The sequence below is a fragment of the Apis mellifera genome, linkage group LG7 (genome assembly GCF_003254395.2).
Source record: "Apis mellifera strain DH4 linkage group LG7, Amel_HAv3.1, whole genome shotgun sequence".
Lineage (NCBI taxonomy): Eukaryota > Metazoa > Arthropoda > Insecta > Hymenoptera > Apidae > Apis > Apis mellifera.
The window spans coordinates 14,032,747-14,060,589 of NC_037644.1; the positions used below are offsets into that span (position 1 = coordinate 14,032,747).

The 27,843-nt window shown below is 46.9% G+C and overlaps 1 protein-coding gene and 1 long non-coding RNA gene across 5 annotated transcripts in view; one reads left to right on the forward strand and one right to left on the reverse strand.

Moving 5' to 3' along the window:
- The window catches only part of LOC408897 (nuclear receptor coactivator 6), a 168,035-nt gene that overhangs the window by 15,849 nt on the left and 124,343 nt on the right, over positions 1-27,843 (forward strand). Inside the window, exon 2 of one of the 3 annotated variants that reach the window (XM_026441639.1) lies at positions 901-1,425. In XM_026441639.1, the coding sequence (XP_026297424.1) occupies positions 901-1,425 (525 nt within the window). Of the gene's footprint in view, positions 1-900; positions 1,426-15,870; positions 16,360-27,843 lie in introns of those variants that run through there. The other 2 variants (XM_026441640.1, XM_026441641.1) reach the window with 2 other exon arrangements.
- The window catches only part of LOC113218891, a 39,941-nt gene that overhangs the window by 2,688 nt on the left and 9,410 nt on the right, over positions 1-27,843 (reverse strand). Inside the window, exon 4 of one of the 2 annotated variants that reach the window (XR_003304994.1) lies at positions 11,105-11,167. The exons of the other annotated variant lie outside the window; for it this stretch is intronic. This is a non-coding gene — a long non-coding RNA (uncharacterized LOC113218891). Of the gene's footprint in view, positions 1-11,104; positions 11,168-27,843 lie in introns of those variants that run through there. 2 annotated transcript variants of the gene reach the window in all.

Sequence of the window (27,843 nt, forward strand, 5' to 3'; positions counted from 1 at the left end):
TGGTTTCCCATTTCACGTGACAATGGTTGTGGTGGAGAAAAGGCGAGAACAAAGGGGGAAGAAGCGTTACTCGATGGAAGAAAGAATGATCGATAAGGAAGAACCGAGCGGAGACAATGGTAAGAGGGCGACGGAGCCGCGCGGTGGCGGCTCCTAGCGGCCATGGCCAGAGGTACCGATGACCTTGCCAAGGTCACCGCGTCCTAACTACACACAGACCCTTCCTTTTCTCCTCCCTCTTCTCTCACGCTCTCTCTCTATCTATACATATATATATATCTCTCTCTCCCCCGTCTCTCTTTCGTCCTACATGGCCCTTATTATTATAAAGCAGTTGCCCTGATTCCTCGGAGGCCGTGTGCCATTCATTCCGCCTCTCCTTCGTCTTCTCGCTCCCCTCCCCGCCCATTTCTCAGTCTTTTTCATCTCTTCGCTTTTTGTCTCGTTACATGCACGGATTCTCTCTCCCTCTCTCTCTCTCTCTGATCCTTCATCGGTTCGCCTGCTGAAATCGAAACTGGCCGAGGACCGAGGCCATTATCGCGTCTCTATTGTGCGACGCTCCGTTTCCACGCTTGCGAAGCGATCCACGCTGCTTCCACCTTTCCCCTCCACCTCCCTTTTTTCCCCCCTTTTTCCTTTCGATATTTCTACGCGCTGGCGCGAAACATCTCGAGAGTTTTTACCCCCTCGCAAGAAAATGCTCTTTTTTTCGTCACGGTACCTCGAATCGAATCGTCGTACGGATGAAAGAGGAATTTTAAAGAAGCTCGTTCGCAAAGAACGCCGGAAGAAAAGTGACGGAGGAGAGATTGGCAAATTCAAAATACTACTTACCCCACGTATTCTCTGAAAAATCGAACTTTCGAACACTTTCCATTTTCTCCTTTCTTGTTGCAGGAGCAAGAACGGGGGGGATTCGTCGACGACGGGGGGGATTGGCGAGGCGGGGAACAACGGCGGCGGTGGCGGCGGATTGGGGAAATGGCTGCGCGAACATTTGGGCGGCGGGTCGAAGAGCTGTCAGGAGGGATGCGGCCCGGCGAAAACGAATAGCGGGGGCGTGATGCTCGTGGAAGCGAGTTGTGGAAACGAGCGATCGTTCGGGAAGGGTGCGTACACGCCCTCGCAGAATCTGTACTGCAGCCTGCCGAGGGACCACGGCCGGCACGGGTACAACAGCGGGCGAAAAGCGGGTGGCCACGGGTGGAACTGTGGCAAGGCTCAAGGGCAGGAACGGCAACGATGCGCCGCCACCGGAATGAATCATCACGAGAAGATGACCGCTTTCGCCGACCTTGGCACTTTGACGAGGGGAGGGCCGATCTACGGCAGCGAGGGGAAGACACCGAGGAAGCGAAATCGCGATCGACGAAGGCATTCCCTGAACGAGATCCACGAGCAGGGCCGACAACGTCGTAAGAGGTGAGCGAAATTTCCATTTATTCAACAAACCATCATTCACCTCGAAATCGATTATTTTATATTCGTGGAAATCACGGAGAATCCTCGATCGTCTACGACTCTGGTTTTCGATATTCGATGCCTGGAGCAGAAAAATAATTGCACGAATAAACGGCGCAAGTTTGAACAGTACGCGGTTTCGATTTCGAGGGTCGTCCCCTCGCGCGCGCATACATCACCGTCCATCGCGATTAAAAACGACACGGTGGATTCAAAGTTGCAAGAAATTGGAAAGGGCCCCGCGCCGCGCATACTACCGGAGAGGTATATAATAAACGAGCACCGAGCCGGTGCAATTAATTTCACGCGGCGACTCGCGGCCCGAGGCGGTTTTCTTATTCGCGCCGCCGCTTTTCCCGTGTCGTGGAATCGCCACTCGAATCACGGTTAGACGAGCGTTCCTTTTTGCGCGGGACGCCGTCGGTCGCCGCGACTTCGCGGAACCCTCTCTATCCCTCTCCCTCTGCCACGGGGGAGACGCGTCGAAAAAGGGAATTACGAAGGCTAGCCCGCGGCACGTTTAACACCCAACACGGCGTACGACAAAAAACGTACGTGGAGAGTCGTTGCCCGACCCGAGCCTACGTTCGTTCAATCGTCGCGGCCACTGGATTATCGCCGATCTTTGCCAAACGACGAATCAAACGCTTCGAGACAGGCGCGTGTCGACTCGAAACGCGACTTTTAAAAAGAGAAAAGGAAAAAAAGGTCACACCCGCGACAGGATACTCCTCGAGTTGCGGGATACCGTGACTACGCGAGTGTCGCGACGAGCGGCCGACAATCGAAACTCTGGCGCGTGTTTTATAATTTCGCCGAATGAATCGGCATTAAAGTCTGCCGTAACGTCGACATCCGATGACTCGCCACTCTTCGCGAGAAACAATCTGCGCGCCGATGGTTGTTGACGCGCTGCGACCCTCTCTCTCCCCTCCTCTTACTTCAATCTCGAAGGAAATCTTCCCAACGACGAGGAAAACCACGTCGTTACCGAGCGAACACCATTGTTCCGAGTTGTTACGATGACCAACTCTTCATTCCCGTCGTCATCGATCTTCCACATTTCCCACGCGTATTATCATCCATCTTTAGAAAGTTCTTCTCCTGGTCTTCGAGCCTGATTCCGGTAAACAACGCCCGTTCGTACGAAGGGGAAAGGAAACACGGCCTTTTTTTTCTTCCACCATTTTCTCGCTCGCGCCGGCCCCATAACCAGCTCGGCGCAAAGAAAAGCCAGATACGTATCGACGCTCCTTTCGCAGTCGTCCAGATGAAACCGCTCTCTCTCTTTCTCTCTCCCTCCCTCTCTAGGATGATTTAACGCGGCAGTTCGCCGATGCCCCCGCGAATGTGTCCGGTCATCGCGACCATAGCGAGACGCCAGCTCCTTACGCCGGTTGTAAGTGTCCACCACTGGTATGCGGCCGGTATGTACGTCCGGGATATACGGCCGTCTTCGTGCTGCTCGTCCTTCGTACGAGTCCCTCTTCCACGCCGAGAGATCTCCGTCCTATGCTCCCCGTAACCCCGCCGAATACCGATGTACCCGGTGGTGTGTCGGTCTCTCCGATGCGCTTCACCGGAGAAAGGTGAAGAGGGAAAGAGAAAATGGAGAGAGAGAGAGAGATGAAGAGAGGTCGAAGAGAAAGAGCGGCAGGGTTGGTTGTTGGGTCCTGAATTTACGACGGAGACCGCGATAACCTCGATAGCCCGCGACACTGTTTATCGCGTTTCTGCAATTTCGGAAATTTCTCTTTCTCTCTCTCTCTCTCTTTCGTCCGAGTGTACATCGAGAAATCGGGCAAGATTTTTTGGATGGAGGGGGGAAACAACTCGAAGCGTGGAATCGAGCGACACGGGTGATCGAATAGCGAGGGAAAAAATGGGGCAAAAGCTCGCAACGCGTGGTACTACGCTTCTCGCTCTTTGATATATCCGCTCGGTGATGTTTTATCAACGCGGAGCGTGACATCGGCGCGTAAACAATGACTCGCGCGAATCGAATCTCGAGAATCGCGGCCGAGAAAAATACGCGTGTTACGGCGAGCGCAAGCCATCGGGAATATCGTAGAATCGGAGGCGGACGTCTCGGTATGTGGACTCGACGGTGGAAGATGGTGTGTACCTGTCACCGGTTCGCTCACGCGCTACCATCGGAAAAAAAGTCCTTTTAAGTAGTAACGACGTATTCTCGCGCGTTTATTCACGAGCCTGGCTTACGAGCTCGCAGGGCTGCGCCTACTTATGCGCGCAGGTGCGAGCCAAGCTTTGCCTTCGTAGCTACCCGTATCTACCCGGTGCACGAGGTAGAAACGTGGGGTATTGGAGATTCGGTGGTGCGTCGACTCTCTCTCTCTCTCTCGTTGTTCGTGCAGAGGCACTGGTGAGCTAAATATAGCTAGGGCCGAGTATATAAATAGAATAACCCCGCGGGCCAAGATGGCCGAGGTCAACTCTCGCATTCCTCCTCGCCTTCCCATTTTTCCTCCCCCCGTTTCTTCTTTCCCTCGCCTGCCAACAATTACCTCCGCACTCCCTTTCTCACTTTCTTCGCTTGCGCTTCGAGTCCACCATTGCTCGCGATCCCATTGGCCGATCTCTTAGGTGGAACCGAGGTGAGGTCGGTTCCCTCGATAAGGGGTCACCGACTCTCGAGGGGACCCCTCGCCTCCTCGCCGCGCCACCTCCACCCCTCGCGTGAAATATTAAATGCCGCCGCGATTTGCCACGGGACGTAAAAATTCGAATTCCGATCGAGAAACCTCCACCAACGGATGGAGAATTCAGAGTGGAAACGAGGACTGGAAACGCGACCGCGTCGAAATGGAACGCGTGGGAAGAGCGGAAAAGGGAGAAGGGACGGTTAAGATATTCCATTTTCGTTCGTTCTCGGCCTCGTTCGTGACCGACTCGTGTCCCTTTCGAAATTTCAAGCCAAAAAGAAGAGAGGAAGGGAAGGAAGGGAATCGTCGAGCTTGAACGCAAAGCTCGACCTACCGTTTCATACCGGGAACACCGTTCGCGGAATATCCAACGTTTGTCGTTACATGCGAGAGGTGGAGGTCGCGAGGTATCGGAGGAGGAAGGAGACGAAGAAAAGGAAGGAGGAAGACGAGGCTCGAGGGTCCGTTCGACCCTGGCCAGGGCCGTATCGGTGGGATTAATGGCAGTGACATCCCGCTCGTGGCCAGATGAGATTCTCCGACTCGGTCCGGAGCGGAGGAGAAGGTAAACAGAGACGATCGAGGAGAACATCGACGAAGAAGAAGAAGAAGAAGAAGAAGAAAAAGAAGGAGAAAGAGGAGGAGGAGGAGGAGGAGAAGAAGAAGAAGAAGCGGTGGAGGTGGAGGGCATTCGATGCGAGTCGAGTGCGTTGACCTTAGGATTCGATGCGCGTCCTTGAGGATACCAAGATGGCGGGTTTATGCAACCGACCACAATGGTATCCGCTCCAGGCCTCTCCCTCTCCCTCTCTCTCTCTCTCTCTTCCTCGTCGCGTTCTATTTAACGCGATTCGACTCGGCTACGTTCGACTCGGGGAACTCTCCTCCTCTCGGCACACGCGCGCGTGCACGCACAAGGCGCGCGTACGACCGGCATCGACACGGGCTCGAGACGCGCCGTTAAACCCAGTCAGTCCAGTTTCCATCGGCGCAGCCTGCAACGGACGGACGAGTTGGGAATACGCACGGCGTGGATTCGAAAGGAAATCAAATCCGAAAGGAAAGGCCAACGAACGGCCTGGGAGATACGCGCGCCGACGCGGCGGCCGACCTCTGCCGCCGCTCTTTTCACCGGCAAACCCGACTCTGCGAAATATGGAAAACAGTCGATCCATCGATCCATCGATTCCGAGACCGTTCCCGCGAATCGCGCTCGTCCAACGCGATCCCTCGTCGACGAGCCTGTTTCCGAACCGCTTTTTCCCTCGCCACCTTCGATTCTTCCTTTCCGAGAGATCTCCGTCCCCGCGCGACACCCTTTCCAAACGGAATCTACGCGCCACATTTTTCCAATTCCTCCCCGACCATTTACCCGGACCTTATTTTCACTGGACAGATCCGTCCAGCCAATTCCTTCCTCTTCCACCCGCTTCTATACCTCCCCTCTGCTCGCGTGCGCGTCACGCCGCACGAAACGTTCGCCGCCCAATAAATTTTATCTCCGCCCGTAAAGATTCGAGAACTGCAACTCGGGAAATTGGTACGTCAGTGTCATCGGGATGTAAAAACTTGTTTCTTCTTCCTTTCTGCTCGCCGTCCTATACATATATACATACATATACATATATATATATATATACATTCGGTATATCGACGGGAGGGATTCGATACTCGAACGATCGAACCTTGGCCACAGGCCGAGCGTACGTGTGCGCAAGAAGAAGCGGATGAGTGGGAGTGCTGCGGCTGTGACCGCGCGCATACATCGTCCGCGCGAGTACACGTTCACGCGGCACAGAGACACGTACACGTACGGAAAGTAAGTACGTATACGTACGGCTCGACGAGCAGGGATCCTTGATCCTACAGGAATGCAGTCTTGGCGGCCCACGCGGCCTCAAGTACACCCCACCACTCTCTCCGTCTCCGTTTCTCCGACCCTCGCCCCCTCTCCTTTCTTTCTTTCTTTCTTTCTTTCTTTCCTTCCTTCCATCTCTCTCTCTCCCTCCCTCTCTTTCTTCGTTTTCACCGGATCTAATCCCCCGTGGGGCCACGTTGCTCGAACACGCGCGCCGTTTCCACGCTTGAGCGCATTGTTATTACAGGATTATTATTAACGCGGGGGGGAGGAAAGGGAAGCGCAAGGCCACGATCCTCTCGATCAAATTTGCTCGATGAAAATTTCGGCCTCTCGGCGGAGCGAAATGGCCGAGGAGGATGATCGGTCGATGGCGAGGATCGCCGTTACTACTGTTATTCCCCCCTCCTCGCCCATATCGCGGCTGAAATCTGAACTCGGGAAATGAGACGCGGTAATTTATCGGGCGAGCGGGGAGATTCCTCGATTAAAATGGGGGAAAAAAGAGCCTGCGCGATAAATCGTTCGAAGCGCAGAAATTCGAAGCGAGGCCCGATAAATCAAGGGAAACCGAATCCGAGGTTGCGGTGGGTGGCTCGTTTACCTCGTTTTCCCCTCGCGAACGAAACGATGAGGCGACCCCTCTTCTCTCTCCATCGTCGTTTCGCATTTTTCGCGTACGTTCAACGAGTACGTCGTTGTTACTGCCTCTTATGTTTAATCATCCGTCGAAAGCAAAGCAACTACGCACCACTTACGTATATCGTGCTCGCGTGGTTCTCGCGTGATCGAACGCGAGTCACGTCCCACCCGTGTAAATAAACTTTTCATGGATTGGCGGGATGGAATTCGTAACTCGAGAGCGAGAGAGAGACAGAGAGAGAGATCGGTCCCTTTTTCCTCTCCACTTTTCCTCCGCGCGCGATCTCCAAGGATCTCGGGGTGAAAAGCGCGAGCGGTTAAACGAGCGAAATATCTCTCTCTCTCTGTCTCTCTCTCTCTCTCGGGGGAAGATGATCCTGTTCGACGTTCAAGGTCGACCGCATGCGGCTCGAGGCCTTCTCGAGGAGGCGTCGATCCAGCCACGGCAAATTCGTTCGACTGTTTTCTTCGTCCCGCAGCTGTTCCCTTCCTCTCCTTACTTCACCTACGTTCAACGTGTGGCACGTTCGCTGTCCCTTTCGTCGGTGCCACGTCTCGTATATCGCGTACACCGGATTTCTCTGCCTGTCCCTGAACTGTCCGAGGCATGTCGACGCCTGTGAGGAAAAACGGCGGCTCGCACATGACCGAAGATGACACGACGGTACGAAACGATATACCGGAAATAAGAAAAAAATTTCGTTCCCTCGGTCGATGATTCGGTTGGTTTGTTAGGTACCGACCTACAACAAGTTCGATGTTTCCTATCCTATGTATGGAATCGATGAATTAGATGATTACGAAGAGGGGCAAACCGAGGAGGAGTGGGAGAAGGCGAAGACAGACGAGGAAAGCCCCGCCTGGGATGCTGAGGAAAAGTACGAGGAGAAATACGAGAAGAAGATAGAAGAGGAGGAGGAGGACGAGGAGGAGGAGGAGGAGGAGGAGGAGGAGAAGGAAGAGGTGGAGGAGGAGGAAGTAGAGGAGGAGGAGGAGGAGGAGGAGGAGGAGGAGGAGGAGGAGGAGAAGGAGGAGGAGATAATTTCGTTGACAGTTTCGGAAAAGACCGAAGAGGAAGTAGCGCCAGAACCTGTGGAATCCGATCGCGTGTTCCCCGAGATACCCGTAGAGGTGCGCATAAACCTATCATTCTCTCTCATTCTACCCGTGGAATTGCTATTCCTCACGACCTTCGTGATACATTAAGATTCCGTGGCTCTAAACCGCCCTCCCCCCCCCCCCCCCGGGCTTCTCGCCGTTTCTCCTCCTTCCCTTAATCCGTTGATATTTGCACATAATGGCCGTGCGATCGGTACACATTGTAAACGGGGAACATGTAAATAATAAAGAAATTTCTCGCATAACTCCCTCCGTTGTTTCTCTCTTTTCTTTTTTTCTTCTTCTTCTTCGCCAGGTTACCGACCGTGATGCGATTATCATCAAGTTAAAAGAGTTACAAAACGAAAAAAACGATTTGAAACGCAGAAATAGACTGCTAGAGATTTGGGTCTTTCGGAATTTGAAGAAGGTCAGCGGATTCTCTCTTTCTTGCATCAACAATTTCTCGTACAATTTCCACGCATCTTTTTCGCGGGAAAAAAAAAAAGAGTAATCGGGATCGAGTCCACCATAGTTGTTGTACCACAAGCTGTGATCGTTCGTTAGGCTCAACAGCGAATCACACCCATGGATCGTACTAAGACCATGGATCAGATGGAAGAGATATACAAGGAAGAGCTGCGCGATTACAAGATGCAGATAGACGAGATAATGAATCGGCAGTCCGAGTTGTCCTACGAATTGCAAAGTTATCAGCAGAAGGTGGAGATGCTGCGAGAGGAGGATAAGCGGATCTTCGAAGAGTTTTTGGAACGGCAAAGGGAGATATCGGTCGGTTTGATCTTCTCGAAAACCGGGAGAAAAATCACCGACAAGTTGATGGAAAACTTGATACATCGCCAGGTGTCTTTCACGTGATCGTCTTATCGTATCGTCTTATCATTTGATCTAAATCGATTCACCATTATTCTCGATATCGCGCCAGACAACAAGACGCGAAGTTTTAGCCAAAGATCGCCACAACTACGTCTTCCTTCAACACCGTCTCGACGATTTGAACGTCCGTCTCAGACTGGCCGAGGATTTAGGAGCGGGGATGACCACGATGGACTTCGAGGCGCTCTCGGTCGCCAATATCGGGTACAAGGATCGTGTGGATGAAAGGGATCGCGAATTGGAGAAGCTGCGAATCAAGTATATATGCTTGGGCACATCCCCACCACCGATAGATAACCTTTCGATATCGGACGCGATGTCGAACGGGCGCGCGTAATCGTGGTCGCGACTTTTTTCTCCGTTCAGAATCGCAGAGACGGTGAACGGCGTGGCTCAGTACAAGGAGAAAGAGGTGTGCGTGCTCGAGGATATAGAGCTGGAGGAGGAAAATCTGGAGGAATGCCGCAAGAGGAACACCGAGTATCGGGAACGTTTGAACAAAGTTCACGTAAGACTTAACGAGATACGGGACGAGTTGCACAAGAGAAACATTTCCGCCGGACTTTTGGTGGCTCGGTACGTTTCGCTCTATTCTTTCCCGTCCTTCTCGCGACGCTTTTTCTCATCGCCGAGTTTTCGTTTAGGGAAGAGTTGATGGAGATGGAAAAAATGATGGTGTTGAAAGAGCAACTCAAGGACAAGATCGCGACCATCAAGCGCGAAATCGAATCGTTCGAACCGGCGAAACAGCAATTAAGGAGACTGGTAAGCGTTGACAGGTTTTTCTTTCTTTTTTTGTTTACTTCCTTCTTCGAAATCGATCGAGGAAGAGAGGAAATGGTTGCGTTGTATTTAGAGACTTCTATCTATCGCAATAACCGATTCGTTTATCTCGAGAAACGTTTATCGTTCGGAATCTTTTCGAATTGATCGTGTCTACGAGAATTTCAATCCGATGACGCGATCACGGCTACGTAATTGATCGAATAACGAAGATAACTCGAGTGCAACTACTTTTCGCGTATTAATTGCGAGATCCGCGACGAACTTGTTTCGCAAAATTTATGTTTGGTCGCGTATTTTTCCTCTTAATCCCGAACGGAGTTTCTTCAACGCGTTCTTTCCTTTTCCTCCAGCGGTTATAAATTGACCGCTCAAAGAAAGAATATCAATTCTCTCCCTTTTTGGAAACGGTTCGATTCACGGTTTCTTACATATGGATCGAAAGGAAAGGAGAAGGAAAAGGAAAGAAGAGAAACGATCGCGAAAATTTCGATACGGGTAACTAATAGAAGATGGTTCGTTTCGATAATTCATAAGAATTCATGTTTCTTTGCTCGATTTTCTAACTTCTCGAGTTTCCTTCGATCGTATATCTTTCGCCGGTCAATTTTTACCAGGCTGAGGTTTCGTAATCGCCGGCCGATGAGTTGGCTTTAGATCAGCAAAAGCAGCTTCATTGTCGGCGAGTGGGCAGTTTCATCGATTCGTCCACCCACTCGGGAACGGGATTATTTATAAAAGATTCCAAAGGTTATCCGCACGCTCACGCGCGATTCTAACTCACTCCCTGATCAACCCCGGAAAAGAATCGCGCCTATTAATTTCACGTGGGCGTACAACTAGTAAGTACTTTGTCCGACAAAGATGGATCTCCCCTTCCGTTCGAAAGGGCACGGAATTCTCTTCTTCTCTCCCGTCCCTCTTTTTTTCTTTTTTTTACACGAGTTACATAGTTTTTCGTATATCACGATTAAACCGGATCCAGGGGAAAGTTGTGACGTAAAATGTCGAGATGAATCGGCGTACTTTGGTTTTCGAATCGCTTTTCGTAAAATCTCGATCGTCTTCCAACTCTACGACCCGTTAAAATCTTCGGTATCGACTACCTGCCGCACGATCTGCGATACGAACCGAGAAAATTCTTTTCTTCCCTACCTTTTTTAAAAACATTCCATTTTCCCGTATACCTGGCCTTCGTCATCGGCGCGCATCTTCCCGGAAACTGTTCAAGTTTTCCTCGAACGAACGAATTCGCTAAACGCGGAGAATCCTGTTACTGAACTTTCCTCCCTTTCCGTTCCTCGTCGCCTCGTATCTTCTCGCATCTTCGTTGCGCCCGATTGTTCCGTGACCGTTTCCAGCGTTACGAGCGTTCCCGCTCGTGCGAGAGTGTTGCACGCGTGGAACATCGAGCGAAGGGATACGAGATAACGACACTTACCAAGGGGAGACGCCGCGTAAGCCGCGTGGCTGGTTAAAGACAACGGCATGCGAAACACAGGGAGAAATCCCGTGGCAAATTATGCAGATCTGACGTATTTGCATTTAGTTAGCATACATGCCGTTCGTTGCACGCCTGAGACTTTCATCTATTTACCATAAAAAAAGTACACGGTAACCGATCCCGATGGATCCCCCCACCCCGGGGTCTCGCGCCTCGCCCTTACTCGTCCATTACTTCGTCCCCCTCCCCCCCGATCGACCTTACCTGCGCGTATTTTTCGACCATCTGAACAGTACAAATTCCCGTATGAAACGCGATCTGAAAAAAAAAAGATTTCGTAAAGAGAAAGAAATTTATCCTTCTATTTTTTTTTTCCTTTCAGATGCATAGAAATAGTTTGGCAAATAATTTTTTCTACTGACGAATTACCTTTATATTATCGTTATCGACGAGATATTATTACGACAAAAGGAAAAAACAACGGAGACGAACCAACGATTTTATTTTTCTTTTGTTACGAAGCTTCATATTTTTTACGATCCTTTATTTTCTATATTCGCATATCTCTTCGTCTCTTTATTTTGCAATCCATATTTTGTTAAGAGAAATTTTTGAAACAAAAATTGAATAAAGCCATTTTTTCTTACACGATAAACACGATTTATGAAACGATTCACGAACCCGCGAATATATGTTTGCGCGACAACCCAACGCGAAATATCGCGTAATTATTTACCGAAATTAATTATCTCGTATTCGCGATATGCGATAACGCGATTCGATCAGCCGAATCAGAGATCGACGTTACTGAAATTTTGCGGCTAGAGAGAAGCAAAACTTGTCTTCGCTCTACCTAAAAATTTAACGAGTCGTTTCTTGCACACGTTCATACACGCCCGGCTCGCGTTCAATTGTAGCGAGCCCGAAGTGGGACGATCGATCTGTCTTGATCGCTTTGTTGTTCTTTGCAATGAGATTACGAAGGTTGGCCGCATTCGGCCGCAGCCAATGCAACAACGGTACAAGTCGTAAGCTCGACCGTAAAAATTATTCTTTTAAAAATTACGGCGGCGGGAAAAAAGCGTAATAAAGCGCGAGAATGGAAGCGCGGAATGGAAAACGATAACGGCGTAAATTGCACGGTTGTTGTTTCGGACGGAGTGGTGGAAGATGGAGAGGGGAGGGGAGGGGAGGGGCGAGGAGAGAGGACAGGAGAGGGGAGAGGAGGAGGGCCATTGAAATTTCGCGAGTGTGGATCAATGCGGCTTGGCAATTACGCGAACGCGGAACCCTTCCGTAAAAGGGAAAACGCGCGTTAAGGAATCGTGTCCATTCTCAAGGTCGACCGGTATCCTACCGGCCCCTACCGTACGCTGCATAACGCGTTTCTATTACGCGGTCAATTGCAGCGATTGTTGCGTGTCTCTCGCAATCAGCGCCGCATCACGTGTGTGCACGCGTGTGCGCGCGCGCGCGCTTTCTCTATTTCCTCGCCTCTTTTTCTTTTCTTTTCTTTTTCCCGCTCCTCTCCCTCCCCCCCCCCCTCCTTCTCCTTCGGAAAACCGTGCACGGCTTTCACGAGCTAAGAAATGCTAACTTATTAATCGAAGAGGTTGGAGACGTTATTGCGTATACGCATCGAGGAGAGGCATCGCCCGTTTCCTTTCGCCGATCAGACGGAGAATAGGATTAATTTAACGCGATTTAGGTATCGAATGGCCGTGGTGTCGTAACGTTAACCGTAACGCGGATACCGCGTCTCGAGTATCGGGAAAAATCGGAAAGGGTTTTCACGGGGATGGCAAATTACACGGGGAAATTTGATGGACGTTCGATAGATAGGAAAAGTAACAATGGTGAGATCGGATTAGGTGAATGAATCGACCGATAAATCACGTAAAGGATTCTATTTTTTGACCGTTCGGACGTGCATCTCGTGTAGTTGGTCGAATCTGTAAGACTTATGATCGACTCGCATGTCTGCTATAAATCATCTTTTCGAAGTGTACCAACGATCCCACGATTTCACGAGAAGCGGCAATTTTTAGTATATACATACATATATATATAGAGAGAGAATACATAGTTTGAAAATTGTATATTCTTCGATGGATCTAACGTAACGACGGTTGATCGAACAAGATCGATACAGGGATTTTTGTTTTCCAAGGTTTTATTCGGATTAAAAAAATTGCTGCGCCATTATTCGAATGATGATTCACGGTATCTTACATGATGAAACGATGTTAAGAACCTAAAATGTAAACGACATTTGTTTCGCGATTGCAATCCTACCATTTGCTCCAAAAGCGAGAAAGCGTTCGTATCGATCTTCGACCCAGATTCCCATATGATGCAACGATTGTTAAAACGAATTTTAAGAAGGTCGCATTGCGCAACGTTAGAAAGAAGATCTCGAATTTAGCAATGAAAGGCGGGATCGTAAGTAGTCGATCCGGTCGCCGGGACACAAAGCCGCCTTTCCGTGAGGATTGCGCCACGCGAAAATAGCGTAATCATGGTGATTAACGAGAGAACCATGTCTCCGACGTATCTCTCGTTCCCGGTCGCGCACAGCACAGGAGCAGCTCGATCGGAAACACGCAGCCACGCGCGTGACACGTATCGTGACGAACAAACAATGCCGCGGATCGATACGCGGCGGGGCAACTCGTATATTTTAAACACAAGCAGACAGCGACACGCAGCCCCGCGCATACCTTCGCTTTCTTTCCAAGCGACAACAAACCTGGCTCGAGTGACGCACGGTTTTCCGCTCGAGAACCGCTCGTCCCCGTCGAGAGTAAAAGCGAGTCGTGAGTCGCGCGCTCTCGAGTATTTAGCGATGGTTCAATCGGTGATCGTGGCCGGATCGGCTTCGAAGCAACGCGAGGCCTCCGCGTCGTCCTTGACAAAAGGGAAGGCAGATGGTCGACGAGACGATGAAACGTCGTGCTCGAGACGTCGTGCCACGCCGGTATGCGTAATGGTATGCGTAACTTGGAGCGTACCACGCCTGCCTTCTTTTTTCCCCCTTTTTTTTTTTTTTCCTTTTCTTCTTCTTCCCAAACTGGCCAAGAACAAGAGGAATGTCGAACGCGTGGGAGTGCAGCGACGGCGTTCGTAAACTTTCTACGAAAAGTGAACGGAGGACTGATCATTGTTCGAGTTGAATTACCGTTTTCCACTCGAACCACTCGAAACTTGGCCGAAAGAAAGATGAGAAGAGAGGAGAGGAGAAGAGGAATATCGAGAATCCATTAGCGAACGAGAGAGCGTGTATTATTTTCGATCCACGCGCGTTTCTTAAAAGTACGAAATTGCGATTTTTATATCGATAGACGGTACGTAGCGAGCCGTGAAATCATATCGGATTATGTAAGTATTCTCGTAAACGTGTAATAAACGCGAATGTCGCGTTTTGGTCACATTTTATGGAATGGCATTCGCGTGGGTGAATGGAGGCGAGAGGACCGAGGCCACGATTTTTACGGCGTAGAGAGTGTACACTACCTCCGTGTTTTCGTGGACAGGGCCACCGATGCCCACGATAAACATTCGTACGTATCTGGTGTGGACGGTAATCCGTTATCGTTTGAATTTCGTTTTTACAGCTGTTGAGACGGAAAGATCGTCGAATGAAGAAAAAGTACCGCAATGTAAGGCGATTCGAGTTAAGTACGTACGGCTGAGGTAGGTTCGAGAAGTATCGCCGCCCACGTAGAACAATTTCGATGTATAAACAGCACCTGCGGTTAGAAGATCCATTAGAGCTCGACGGAACTTTCTTCCTGTACAAGCCGGTACGCAAGTATGGAACTTACCGATTTCCTTCAGTCCTTGAAATATTAACATATTATCGCAGAACGCTCGACTCGAAAAGGTTCGCCGCGTAACTTCGATATCATCGTATGGGCTTTGAGAGCAAGAACGTTCTAATTGCAAGACTGGATCTTCTCGACAACCGTGACTGCCGCAACCGTGCGCTAATGTAAATTCGTCAGAATGCCACTTTATCTTCGTCGTGGGAATCCGATGTGATAAACGATAACGATTCGATTTGACGGAAAAGAAATGTATCGGCCTCGCGTACGCGATACGCCAAGAATTTTTATTAAGCCCCTCGCCCCGCATCGACACGCCGAGTTCCCCCCCTCCCCGTTAAGCGACTTTTGCTCTTATTTATCATTCACAATTTCACATTCCGGGATATGCAAATGAAACGAAATGCCGCTTGATGAAACAAACATATACGTGAAAAGAAATTCTCAAGCGTCTTTCTTTCTTTCTTTCTTTCTTTCTTTTTTTCAAATAACAATATCCACTACATCCATCTCGCGGATAGAAACGTCGTCATCTCGATAAATTACTTTCACTCGTTCGACCATTCGGACGACGATAGTTGAAGAAATAAAAAATATCGAACGAAGGGAAGAAGTATCGATGAATAGGGATATAAAACGGAATCGGTCCGTTTAATTCGCTCTCGATTTCGAGAGAAACGATACACAAGTGGTGAGGCCAGGCTCCGTATGGAAAGGACATACGGAAAACACGCGACGTCAGTCGAGGCAGAAACGACGCGTTAATTACCTACGTCTATGTTGGCTAGAAATTTTCTCATGGTGACTCCGCGCAACAAAGGAGAAAAGCAGCGTCGCGAACGAGAGAGAAAGGAGAAGGATAGAGAGGTCGGTATATAGGGAATATAAAGAAACACAGAGAGGATAATAGACATAGATTATAGCGGCCGGTGGGGGCTGTACGGAGCGGAGGAACGAAAGAAGCGGGGTAGAGCGGTCGTTTGCCTTGGATCGCCTTCGAACCGGGGAGTCCAAGTCCAGTCCCGAGAGGCCGAACGCGAACTCAAGCTCGATCCCGATTCCGATCCCGCCTGATTTCCGTCCGCGTGCATTCCATCTTGTAGGTTCGGCCGCGTTCGGCCGAGTTCGACCCGCCTCGGCCAATTTCGCCGTTGCTCGTTCCCTCTGCTCGGCTGCGCTGTCGTGCAACTTCGGCTACAGTCGTGTATCAGCGCTCGCGCGGAGTGGATCGCGAGACGCGTCTCGTTTCAAATTCGACGGTGGAATGACGGTGTCTTTTCTGCCGTCGTTGCGGGACGCCAAGAAGGACGATTGTTCGCGCATCGACGTTTTCTCACCCGCCCCCGCGACCATGTCACCGTGAACACGATCGTTATCTATCGATCGATCGTCACCTCGGCCAAGAATTTCGCACGTGGTTTACAACAACGAGGGCAGGATATAGCCGGCGCGTTTACGTGCTGTGCGTGTAACAGTGGATGTGCTCGTTCGATCTCTGTCCCTCTCGTCGCTATCGCACCGATTCCTCTTTCTCTCCTCGGCTTGCTCTTGTGTGCCTTCCACGAACTACGACCGGTCGTCATTCTGGAATAACGCTCGTCTGCTGGGATCAAGCTCCCGCGCGTAGCAACCGCAAGAAAACCTAGTCACCGCTGAATCAACAGGTGGGAATCTGCCAACTTACAGGTATCTATTTCTTTCGATTTTTCTGTTCCATCGGTCTCTCCGCCAGCTGTCAGCTCGTTGCCAGGTGCCACGAAACGCGATTACGAATCCCTTCCACGGGCTCGAGAACCCGAGACGACTCGTTCGAGTTGTTGTTTCTTGCGTTTACGTTTCGGATCGGAGCAGGATGCCGGGCGTTATTCGTGCACCTGCCTTCCTTGGCCCTTGTTCCCTTTAGCGTACGGTACGGTACAGTTGCGCTTTCCTTTTTTTTCCTTTCGAAATCGTAAGCCGAAGTCGTCACACGTGCGAACGAAAATCGTATACGATCGTTATATAACGGCATCGTAATCGTTACCTCGATCGCGAACGAAATTAAACGCCGCGGTCAACGAGCGTGAATTACATTACTTTTATATACATTCGTGATATCCTATTGTTTTCAGCAGCGTAATCAAAGAAAGAAAGAAAGGAGAAAAAAAAAAAAAAAAAAGAAAAAATCGAGCATAACATTTTGCGACGCGCACGTATGGCGGTTCGTTCTCACACGCGGCGAAGAAGAAGGTAAATTTTAACGGGTCGCGTTTCTTTCGTTCGTCGAGAGAGATAACGATTCTTACCGGATCTCCGGTATTCGTGTATTGCTCGGCGAGCACGATGAACTGTTTGAACGGGCGCAGAAACGAGCTCGCAACGGGATATCGTGGAACGAGGTGCGCACATCTCCGATTCTACATTCTACTCACCATTAATAACACGCTAAACATTCTCAGCAAAATTTTTCTCACACACGGACCTCGGCCATTTTCCACGTGGTACATTGTTCCGTCGCGTTGCTTTCCAAAGATTACACGCGTTCTTCTATACTACCTCGTTCCATTTATACATTCAATATAGTAATTTTCGTATTCGCTCGTATGGGAAATATGTTAGTAACATAATTCCAAAAGCGTTAACCGTGATGAAACGCGTCTCGGCTCTCTCTTCGTTCATGTAATAGCGATTAATAGTGGTTAAGATATCTCGTATTTGCACAGTGAATTTGATACATAAAGGTGAAAGAAAGAACTTTACTTCTGATACATCAATACGTTTTTATTCGATTCTCTTTCGAGTCTCTTTGATCATTTAACCACAAATTCTGTAAAATAATTTCTATCCACGATGATTTTGCATCGTAAAATTTATATTAACATTCGTCTCGAATCTTTTTTCTCGTTCGTCGACCTTGACACCGGTTCGATATATATATATATATATAGTCTCGAATGTCTTGGCCTTTACGTCGATAAATCCGTGGGTTGCTTCTTCTTCGAGTCGTCGAAGGTCGACTTCGTTTCCTTCTTCGGCCTTTCGATACGATCGTTTTTCGTACGATCTGCCTGGAGCAACGCAAATCGATCGATCCTCGTTTCAAACTTTACCTTTGTTTTTCATTCCAGTCCACAGTTTAAAAATTAATAAACGATTCGATACGCGTTATCGCGAATGTAACACGGCTAAAACTGTAATAGAATTACTCGAATTACTGGAACAGAAAATTTCGTATCGGCGACCTTGAGGATTATTCTTCCGATCGCATAGCGAGAAATCGTCATGAAGGATCGCGAAACTTGCCATAGCTCGAGTTTGTTTCCCCGCTCGGTCGCTGCAATTGAACACTCGCCTCATGAATGAATCATGACCAGCTTTAAGGACGCAAGAATTCTGCCGTATGAGGAACTACCGGCCATCGTTACAAGTAGCTACCTGCGCTTCTTAATTACGGGTCTCGGGCAAAAGGAAAAAAAAAAAAAAAGAACGAAGGAGCAGACAGTAAGAAGATCGAATGTGATCCTTGTTAAAGCACCATTAACTAATATACCGATCGAATCGATTCGAGCAGGATCACGACCTCTCGTGAACGAATTAAAGTGAAAGTTCGTCTATATACAGTTGGCGTTTGACGGTTCGAGTTCCTTGTTTCTCATTGTTAGATCATCTCTCTCTCTCTCTCTCTTTCCCTCGAAGGGTCGCTGATTGTTTCGCTTTGGAACAATCGTAAGACGACTGTGACCGTTCTCGACTCGTGTCTCCGTCGAGTTTACCGCCGCCAGCCAATGAAAATCCCGAGTGGAAGTGAATTTATGCGGGCTGTTACGGCGATTATGGAAGTCGTGGAAAGTACGAAAGTAGGGTAACGAAACTAATTTCTCTCTTTCTCCCTCTGGTGTGGTTTACATTTCAGATAAAATCTGAATTCGAAGTGGACGCGAAACGTTTTTAGTTTTAACGATAGAACTGTCTGTTCGCGCGAGGAAGCTCGATCGGTAAATCAAATTCACGCGAATCCCCCAAAGATTTTCCGAATCTAATCGATCGTATATATTTGCACGATATAACACGCGCCGCAACACGTAGCTGTGTATAACGTGTACTATCCAACGTGCTATGGGAATTCCAATCGAATTCAGCGTTCACGTATCGACGTCGTTCGAAGGTCTGATTGTTGCCAGAGAGAAGACTCGGCATGACGCATAATATAAACAGTACGTACATTCATCGCATGCTTGTTACGTCGATCTTATCGATGAAATATTTGGGTCGTAACACGAGCATGGTTTCTTTTTTTTTTTTTTTTTCTTTCTTTCTAGAAGGGATATCAACTTTCAGATTCTTCAATGGAGCAAGAGTATCGCTCGGGTATTTATTACGTTGTTTTTCGAGTGAAACTACTATCGAGAGGAGAATTATTCATTAAGAAGCAATTCTCAATCGCGTTTCGTTGAACGCGGAAAAAGTTTCGAAAATAAAAATCGTAGTATTAATTTGATCAATGGATATTAAATAATTAATAGACAATTAAATATTATTGTATGAAAAAAAAAGAAATTGTGAACGTACAAGTAAATTCTGTCTGGCGACAGAATTTTCCGATCGATTTAACATGCGCATTCTTCGTTTAAATTTTTTTTAACCAATATCAGAGGAATATAAATTTTACACAGATGCGTCGGCGAGCGGTACAAGCGGTAATTGTTAATATATCAAAGACGAGTTACGCAAGCTTATGCCTTTCACTTTCTATTTTAGATAAATCTCGATCCCGTGAATTTTCCCCGACAAATGATAGGAAATAGATGATTGCACGGATATAAATTACAGCGACGTTACAGATTCGATACAATTATAACATTACGTGTTTTTGTTTTCGCGCAAGAACCAGAATTGCGCAACTCTCGCTCCAATTACACTTAATATTTTCAACAAATGATTACTCTTTTTCTAAATATCATTTATAAGCTTTAGATCGTACAACATTGGATGCTCGAAAGAAAAACTGGAGTGATGATATCTTCAACTTGAAAACATTATATACGTAAATTTTTCCAATAAAAAAAAAAAAAGAAACTTAAAACTCTCGTTATTAATTTTTCAATGACCAATTGAAAATTCTTCGAGCAAATATTTCTACTTTTATTTTGTATCAAAAATGCGCATTTATCATCAAATGGTGCGAAATTTATCAGAATAAATGTTGTAAAAAAAGATATATAATACGTACGATACATCAAATCAACGACATATTATACAAATAGATTTTCGTATACTTTTGCTGATAATCGTGGAGTGGAATTATTACTCGAGCAGATTTTAAAATCATTACGTCGTTGATTAATTCGCTATTTCTACATTCCTCCATCTAACGCGGCGCCGCTCCATAACGGGATACACAGATATGATAATTGAACGGACGAAAGGAGACACAACGTAGCGACGCAGGAGCAGTAAGTTGAATTCGCACACTTACTGCCCGCAATCTCAGCTTACATCTCGCACCATATATTACATTTCATCCCGCTTAATTATTATTCGCGTAACAGGATATAATTTCTCAAAGATCAAAGTGGGGAGCATCGTGGCGGAATTTGCTCGGGTATATCTCGGTCAAGGCTCGGCTCTCGCATCGAATCCTACCCAACGATTCGAATACACGCGAATCGTTGAAGAGATTCCTCGAATGGAAGAAAGGTGTAGCGCATAGGTGAAACCATTCGCTGTTACCGCACGAATGGAGCGCGTATTGCTCAACGGAGTTGCGCGGGAGGCGTCTCTCTCTCTCTCGTTCTCGCGAATCCTCCTCCCCTCTTCGTCGCTTGAAACGCGGCCTATCCAGTTTGACCGGAACACGTTCCAGTTTTCTAGCAAAAGTTAGAATAATCGTTTCTGGGTCAGTTTCCAGAAGAAATATTTGGAACTCGTTGGAAGGATCGGCGCGAACGAGAGAAACCGTGGAACCACGTTACGAACAGGGTATTGGTATTAGTATCACGCGGGGAGGTGAATTACGCGGCACGACGAATGGCCGGGTCATTAGTGACTTGCTAATCTAGCAACTACTGCTATACGGGGGCACGGATTTTTACGCGGCCCGTGCACGCTTAAGAATGATCGCGCACCGGTAAGATCAGATTCCCGGCTCGCTACGCCATAAATTGCCCACGCTGGAAACAATAATAATCGAAGTTTATTTGACCGAGCGGTTATACAACGTTACTCAACGTTGCGTTTCACTATTATCTCGTTCGATGCACCGCTCGAAGCGAACAATTAGAGAGACACGGGCCAACGAACGCGTGCCTACAATCGAATACCTAACGTTTTTCCAAGGCATAAAGGAAAAAGACGCGTAAATATATTGTGTCGCGAGATTTTGGTTGAGGCGAAAAATATCACGAACTCTGTTCTCGGCGAACGATGATATCTAAAACGACGATCTGCGATTTACTCGGTCGACGACGGTCTAGCCCGCGTGTATCTCCAAGCATCTCGAGCATTTCTCCTCCCGTCGTTGCCGTTTCTCTATCCGGTTGCCGGCCCTCCTACCGTTTCGCACGTCTCGACCGGTTGTTCTATAGGAGAGCAGCGGATGCTCGCCGCACGACGGACGACGAAACCGGATGTCCTTCGCTCCGAGAAAAAGGAGAGATTAAACGAGAAGTAATGTAGGATAACGAAGCGGCGGACGAGCCGGTGAATACCGAGGAAACGAAGGAAAAGATCGATTTAGCCAATAACTTTCGCATTAATATTCCTGTTGGCAGCCAATAACTGTTCCATTATAATCGACGATTAAACCGTAATCTCGAGAAAATTAATGGGAGTTCAGGGGTTGGAGATCGAGAGCAACACGAAATTCTTCTGAATTCGTTTTGATATACGCGCGCGCGTGTGTGTGTGTATAACTTCATCGCGCGCCGATTTACGATAAGCGGTTCTCGGATAAATGTCGAGAACCAACACCAACACGTTATTATCCGTTCCAGGATTTCCTATCGTTCCGACCACTCCAATTTGCCTCGTGGTTATCTATCGAGCAGAAAAAACGGATAGATTTGGAATTAACTCGCTCCGAGACGAGTATTTCCGTTACGTATATCCATTTTTCCTCGCCAATTCGAGGAACGAAATTGATCGAGACGCGTTATCGGTGTTGGAACGACATCTGCCAACCGTTCTTCAACTTGCTCGTTGTCCAACTGAATTCACTCACTCCCACTGCTGCTCTTCTTCTTCTTCTTCTTTTTATGCGCTCGAGAAAAAAAGAAAAGAGAAGAGAAGAAAAGGAACGATCGACTTACAAGTTGGGCGGTTCGTTGCGCGATTTCAGATCGAGCGGATAGATTCGATGTAGCGGAGATTTATAATCGATAATAGATAAGGGGGAAGACAGAGAGGCAGTGGAGAGATAGTCTCGAGGCCTTTGCTGCTACCAACCGACGATCCTCGAATCATTTGCGACAATGAGCGATTCTGCAAATGTCGATGACACGCCGTGCGAAACTAACCGGTCATTGTGCAAGCGAACTACGGACAACCCTTGCGAAATTGCGCCAGGCTCCGACCTCGGCCAACCTTCCAATTGTATATATACCTAACCGTTTTCTTCGGGATGTAGCAAAACTAATTCGATTTTCCATCCAGAATATTTGTCTGGAAAAGAGCATAAAAGTCAGCCGTGAAGAGATAAAGTAGCAGCAGATTCTTCTTATATTTTTCTTCGTAAATTGATAATTTAAATCTGTAAATTTTTACCTAATTTTATATAAGATACTTTCATAAAAAAATAAAAATAAATCGTGAGAAAATTTTTAAAAAATTAATAAATTAATCGCGTTTATTATCGAAATTATCAATAGTAGTTGGAAAAGTGTAGTTCTCTCGGTTTTGAATAATCGATAGACGAAGCATATCGCGCTATTGGTTGCCAGGCGTTGTTGCAAATATGAAAAGGTGTCCATAATACCACTTTTTCCCCGTATCCGTGCATAATAGATAGATTTGCGCGAATGCAAAGGAAGATAAGTTATCTCGAGCAGGAACGCGGACAAAGGAGCCCGTCCGTGGCAACAATGGCGTATATTTTTCTCTCAAGCCGAGTTAAATATTGTCCTTTCCATAGTCAATACGTTATCTGCTCATTTCCATATGATAGGTCAATGATAAGGTTTAAGAACGTTCTCTGGTTCACGGTGGCTCGCGGTGGAGCCCGACTCCTTTCTTTCTCGCATTTGTTTCGCGCTCGAACAAACCCGAGTGTCGGCGTCGCGCGGCACAAAATCAACGCTTTATCGAACACGATGATCTTGAAAAATTATAAGAGTCCTTGGTTGGAATAAGGCCACGCGCATAACGCCGCCTCTTACGGAATCAACGTTTCAACCGAGCGGAAACATCGAAGATCGGATGAATCTTCAGATTTTTTTCAGAGAGGAAGAAAGTCGAGCGACGAAGCTTTATTTATCGGACAATTTTTCGAGATGGCGCGTTATGGTGCACCATTATCGAATCATCGCATTGAGTCGCTTTTATTCGTTCCATCTTCCTCGAGAACGAGAATTTTTCTCGATTTTGATTTTTAGATTAGCTAGAAACAATCGAATTATTTCTTCGTTCGTGGGATCGGAATTCGATTCCCATCGCGGTTCGATAAAGTTTTCGAATCGATTTCGTTGCACGGAAAAAACGGATGGCCATTTAGAAAACGGTAGCCGGGATTTCCGGTATGCGTTGTACATCGTCCAACGTTTTATCGCTGTTATCCAGTAGCGTGTTATCCAACGGCGTTCGATTTTCTCCAGTTTCCTCTTACGAAGCCAAGGATCGCGATTCGATAGCGGAGCGACGATGCGTGAACGCCGCTATACCCCGAACCAACCATAATCCCATTATTACTTTAATTAGCGCCCTCTCGGCCATGGGATTGCGCGATCCCAACCAACCTTCCTATTCCACGCATTTCGTACACGGAACAATGATAATCTCGTTTCGCTTCGATCCCTTTTCGATCGGTAAAGTTTCCATAAGATCGACACCACGATTCTCTGCTCACAATTTTATGTAAGCAGTTTATTTCTATATATAATAGAAGCATGCTGAAAAAAGACGCGAAGAAAATGCGTTCAAATTTAATTTACCTTAATTTACCTTTTTATAGCGTGCGTTTCGTTGATAGCGATACGAGTCGCTTTATAGATTGTAAACGTAAATTTACACAAAAAGTATAATAAAGTATTATTTTTTTAATTTGAATAGAAATATAGGGAATAGAAATTCTCCTCGAGTGATAAAATGAATGTAAAGAAACATTCGTATTTTCTCGCGTATCATCGAAGCAAAAACCGTTGGAATCCGGAAGAAAGCACGGAGGCATAGAAATTCATTAAAGAAGATTCTATGAAATTCGTTTGGCGAAAATGTTTGTCACGCTTCATTTCATCCGTTCCGTAGGATCGTTCAACATATAATATTTCCCTCTTAAATCCTTTCCACGCGACGAGCGTGGAAGAAATTTTCGGACCGCGAAAAACCGTTATCGAGATTTTTCCCTTTCCATTTTCAACATTCCATCTTTGGATTGCGAATTGTGCGCGATAACATATATATTTAACGATCCTGCATGGTAATAATGTATCGAAACGAGAAGAAAAACGTCAGGATAATATTTCCTGTCCGTATCCATTTAAGTTGCGCAAGTCGAGTTCACTTGCGACAGACAATTCTCTGAATGTCAGGTTAAACGGTGCATGATCGGAGCAGCGGCGGTATAATAATCTGAGAACGCGGCAAGAAATCCACGACAAATTTACCTGCTTTGTTCCACCATTTTATCGCTATTACGTGATATCGCGATAACATTTTCATCGATAAATATCTAATTAATATACGACATATTACGATTCGATATAATTTCTTTCACTCGGCCGTTGTGATCGATGACAATTTATTCCATTTTACTCGTATTTCCAATAATAATAACGAGAATAGAAAACGAGCACGTTCCTTAAATCATCGGAAATATGAAAGATTATCGAGATCTGAATTCATCGGAGCTTATCTTACACGTTATCACGAGTGGAGTAAGAAAAGCGAAAAGAATCGAATTGTCAATCAATTTGTTACGTTCTAATTATTACGTTCAGGTAGATAAAATCGTATTTCGATGAAGAATAAATCATAGAGAACAGAAATTGCAGTCCCGTTCGATGCAATTTGTAAGTCCAATTTTTACGAATTTATCTCCTTTATTATCCTTCTACAATTATTTTATTTCTTATTTCCCCGCAATTGGCCTTGGAGCACGAACAATTTTCTTCCAGATTCCGAGAAGATTCTCCGTTTGCCCACTTCGTTCTCGATTAACCCACACGCGATGACTCATCCCTGTGTCCGGAATCCACGATAATGGATTAGAGCGGTACGGTGATAATTTTCCGTGTCGCGCGTCCTTTGCCTTTCTTTGTGCCTTCTTGTAAAATGAAAGGAAAACGATGGATGGGTCAGCTCGGTCGAATTCTTCTCCGACGGGAAAAATGACATTTCCATGATCCACCGGGGATTCAAAGGGAATAGAAAGGCATTGTTGCAGGTACTCCGATTGTTGACTTAGGTTTTCACCCAGGATAAACAGAGATATCGAGAGAATGGGTTCTTATCTTTCTCTCTTTCTTTCCTCTTTCGTTCCCTCGTTTCTTCGCATTTCTATCGTGTCGTGATTTCGATATCGAGCAAACACGCGCGTTCGTTATCGCCGAGAGTTCGACTTTCTTTCGATCGGGATTTATAATTTGCGTTTATAATTTGCGACTTTTACGATGTCGATGTTTATCGCATGTCAAACGAGCCTGATTTGCGAAAGACCGATAGGAAATAGGTTAGAGAGTCTATATTATTTTAAAAGAAATATCTCGCGTGTATAATTAAAAGTTTAAAATGAATAATTCTATCCTCGGTTCAACGAGGAACACCGACGAATACGATTCGTTATTATCGATGGTCGAGTTATTGGAAGCCGTGCGAGGGTAAGAGAAGGAGAGGAACGACTGGAAAGGAAGAGAATTTGCCGGTCGCTACGAATTTGGCCATCGAACGTGTCGCGATTGCCAAAGCAATTCCGGCGAGTTGCGCGAAAATTTAGATTGTTTCCGTTCCCATTCGATACGCAGCTTCGAAACATTTCGTTCGTTACGAGAATTCAATAGTATATAAAAAAAAAAAAAAGGAACAATCATTTCTTTCACTCGTACAATAACTTTCAAAAGATAATCATTTTCGAAATTATCTGTAAATGATTCTAAACATATATTTCGTTCTCTTGCTTTTCTTTTTATCGCTTCTTACTTCCTTTATATTATATTCCCCAGAAATGAAAGTTAACGAGTATCGAAGATATCGTGAATTTATTGATGGAAAAATTTGATTACCTAATAAAAAAGACATCAAACGTATTTAATTAATTCTAATTCATTAACTGTATCTTTAAACTCTCTCGGCCTATTTAATTGCGTCGATTATACGTATCACACGTTCAACTAGGCTGAACAATTGCATCTGACTCGACGAAAGACCAGATTTCTAAATTCTTCTCTTCCTTCTTACTCGAGATACGAGGAATAAAATTAAATGCAACGAAATATCCATTGATGGTGATTGATTCGATTTCTAAGGCACGCGAAAATCCGAGTATAGCCCCAAAATATTATTCTTCACTCGTTGAAATTTTCAAATTACGAGATACAATGTATCGTACTACGGGTTCCCGACATTTTTCGCTGCTTCTCGCGCATCTCTATCGATCTCATTATTTTCACCGGGTTGCTTAACGGTACGCTTAGAGAATCTGCGAAGCGTGCTCGTCTCGAGCTGACACAATCGGGTCGCCTCGAACGTATACACACAGGGATTCTATCGCTCGTTCACCGCGCGAGATTTCACCAACCGCCGCCGCTTCTTCTTCTTCTTCTTCTTCTTCTTCTTCTTCTTAGCTGCGGCTCCCATTTTTCTCGTGTTCGCGTGAAATTGTATCGGAGAAGTCGGCTCGCGTTGCTTATAACCAACTTTATACCACACGCGTCGCGTTTTTTCCCCTTCTCCCCTCTCCACGTATCGCCGCATTCTTGCCGAGGAGGAACAGTTTTATTTTACGCTATCGTAAACGAGAAATTCTTATCGACGCGCATCGTTTCGCGTATCTATACAGCGCCGCGTTTCCACAAAACGCATAACTTCCTCCACTTTCTCGATTCGTCCGCGAAACAGCGAAGAATTCGAAGATGATCACGTTGCCGGTTCTTCTCTTTCCCCGCTTTTAATTACCACGCGCCTATCTATCGCTTATCTACGTTCGTTACGTACATTAGACACGAGATAAATCCATATAAACCCAGCATCGCAAAAGTTCGAATCGAGTCTCGGCTGCGTCTCAGGTACGAAATGAAAAATTTCTCTCTTCCCGTTTGATAGATTTACAGCGTCCATTCGATCGTAACGCTACGTCATAAAAGAGACGGATCGATTTTCTTCGCGATACAACGAGATACAACGCTCGAAATTTCGTGGAGCGCAACGATCCAATGCAATGGTTGTCGGTCACTTCGCGAACAAATAAATCGTACGTACGTCGGTAGGGAAATGAGCGAAACGCGCGAACCGCAGAGATTTTGCAATCCTCCTACACGGTTTCCATTGTCTCGGCGATCGGTATCGTTAAAAATCGTTGCGGGGTGATCGATGCCCATCGTGGCTTAATTAGCATCGATAGGAGCCCTCCCCACCGCCGACTCGGTTATGTAAATGGTCGCGATCGGTCGGATTAATGTCTCGTAGTGGGCCGAGAAATTTCGCCGGTGCTTTCAAATTTCCATACATCGTAATTGATGTAATGCGGTCGGCAATAGCGGCGATCTGTCGAGGGCAAAGTCTTGCGATTCGAACGGGTGGCAAAATCCAAGTGGCGCGCGCGTCGTTAGCGCAGTTTAGAATCGTTTAGCACTGTCATCGTGCCACTGTTTACCGGGATACCGCGTGTATCTGTCTTCGTTCCTATCGTAACTTTCTCTCGACACGACTCGCACACGCCCCGCGTCCAGGATATCGGCGCGTATAATGCATGCATATGTAACGCATACTTCCGTTTGTAAGCGTGTAAACACAAGCTTCCCGATCGTAATAACCTCGATCTAACGC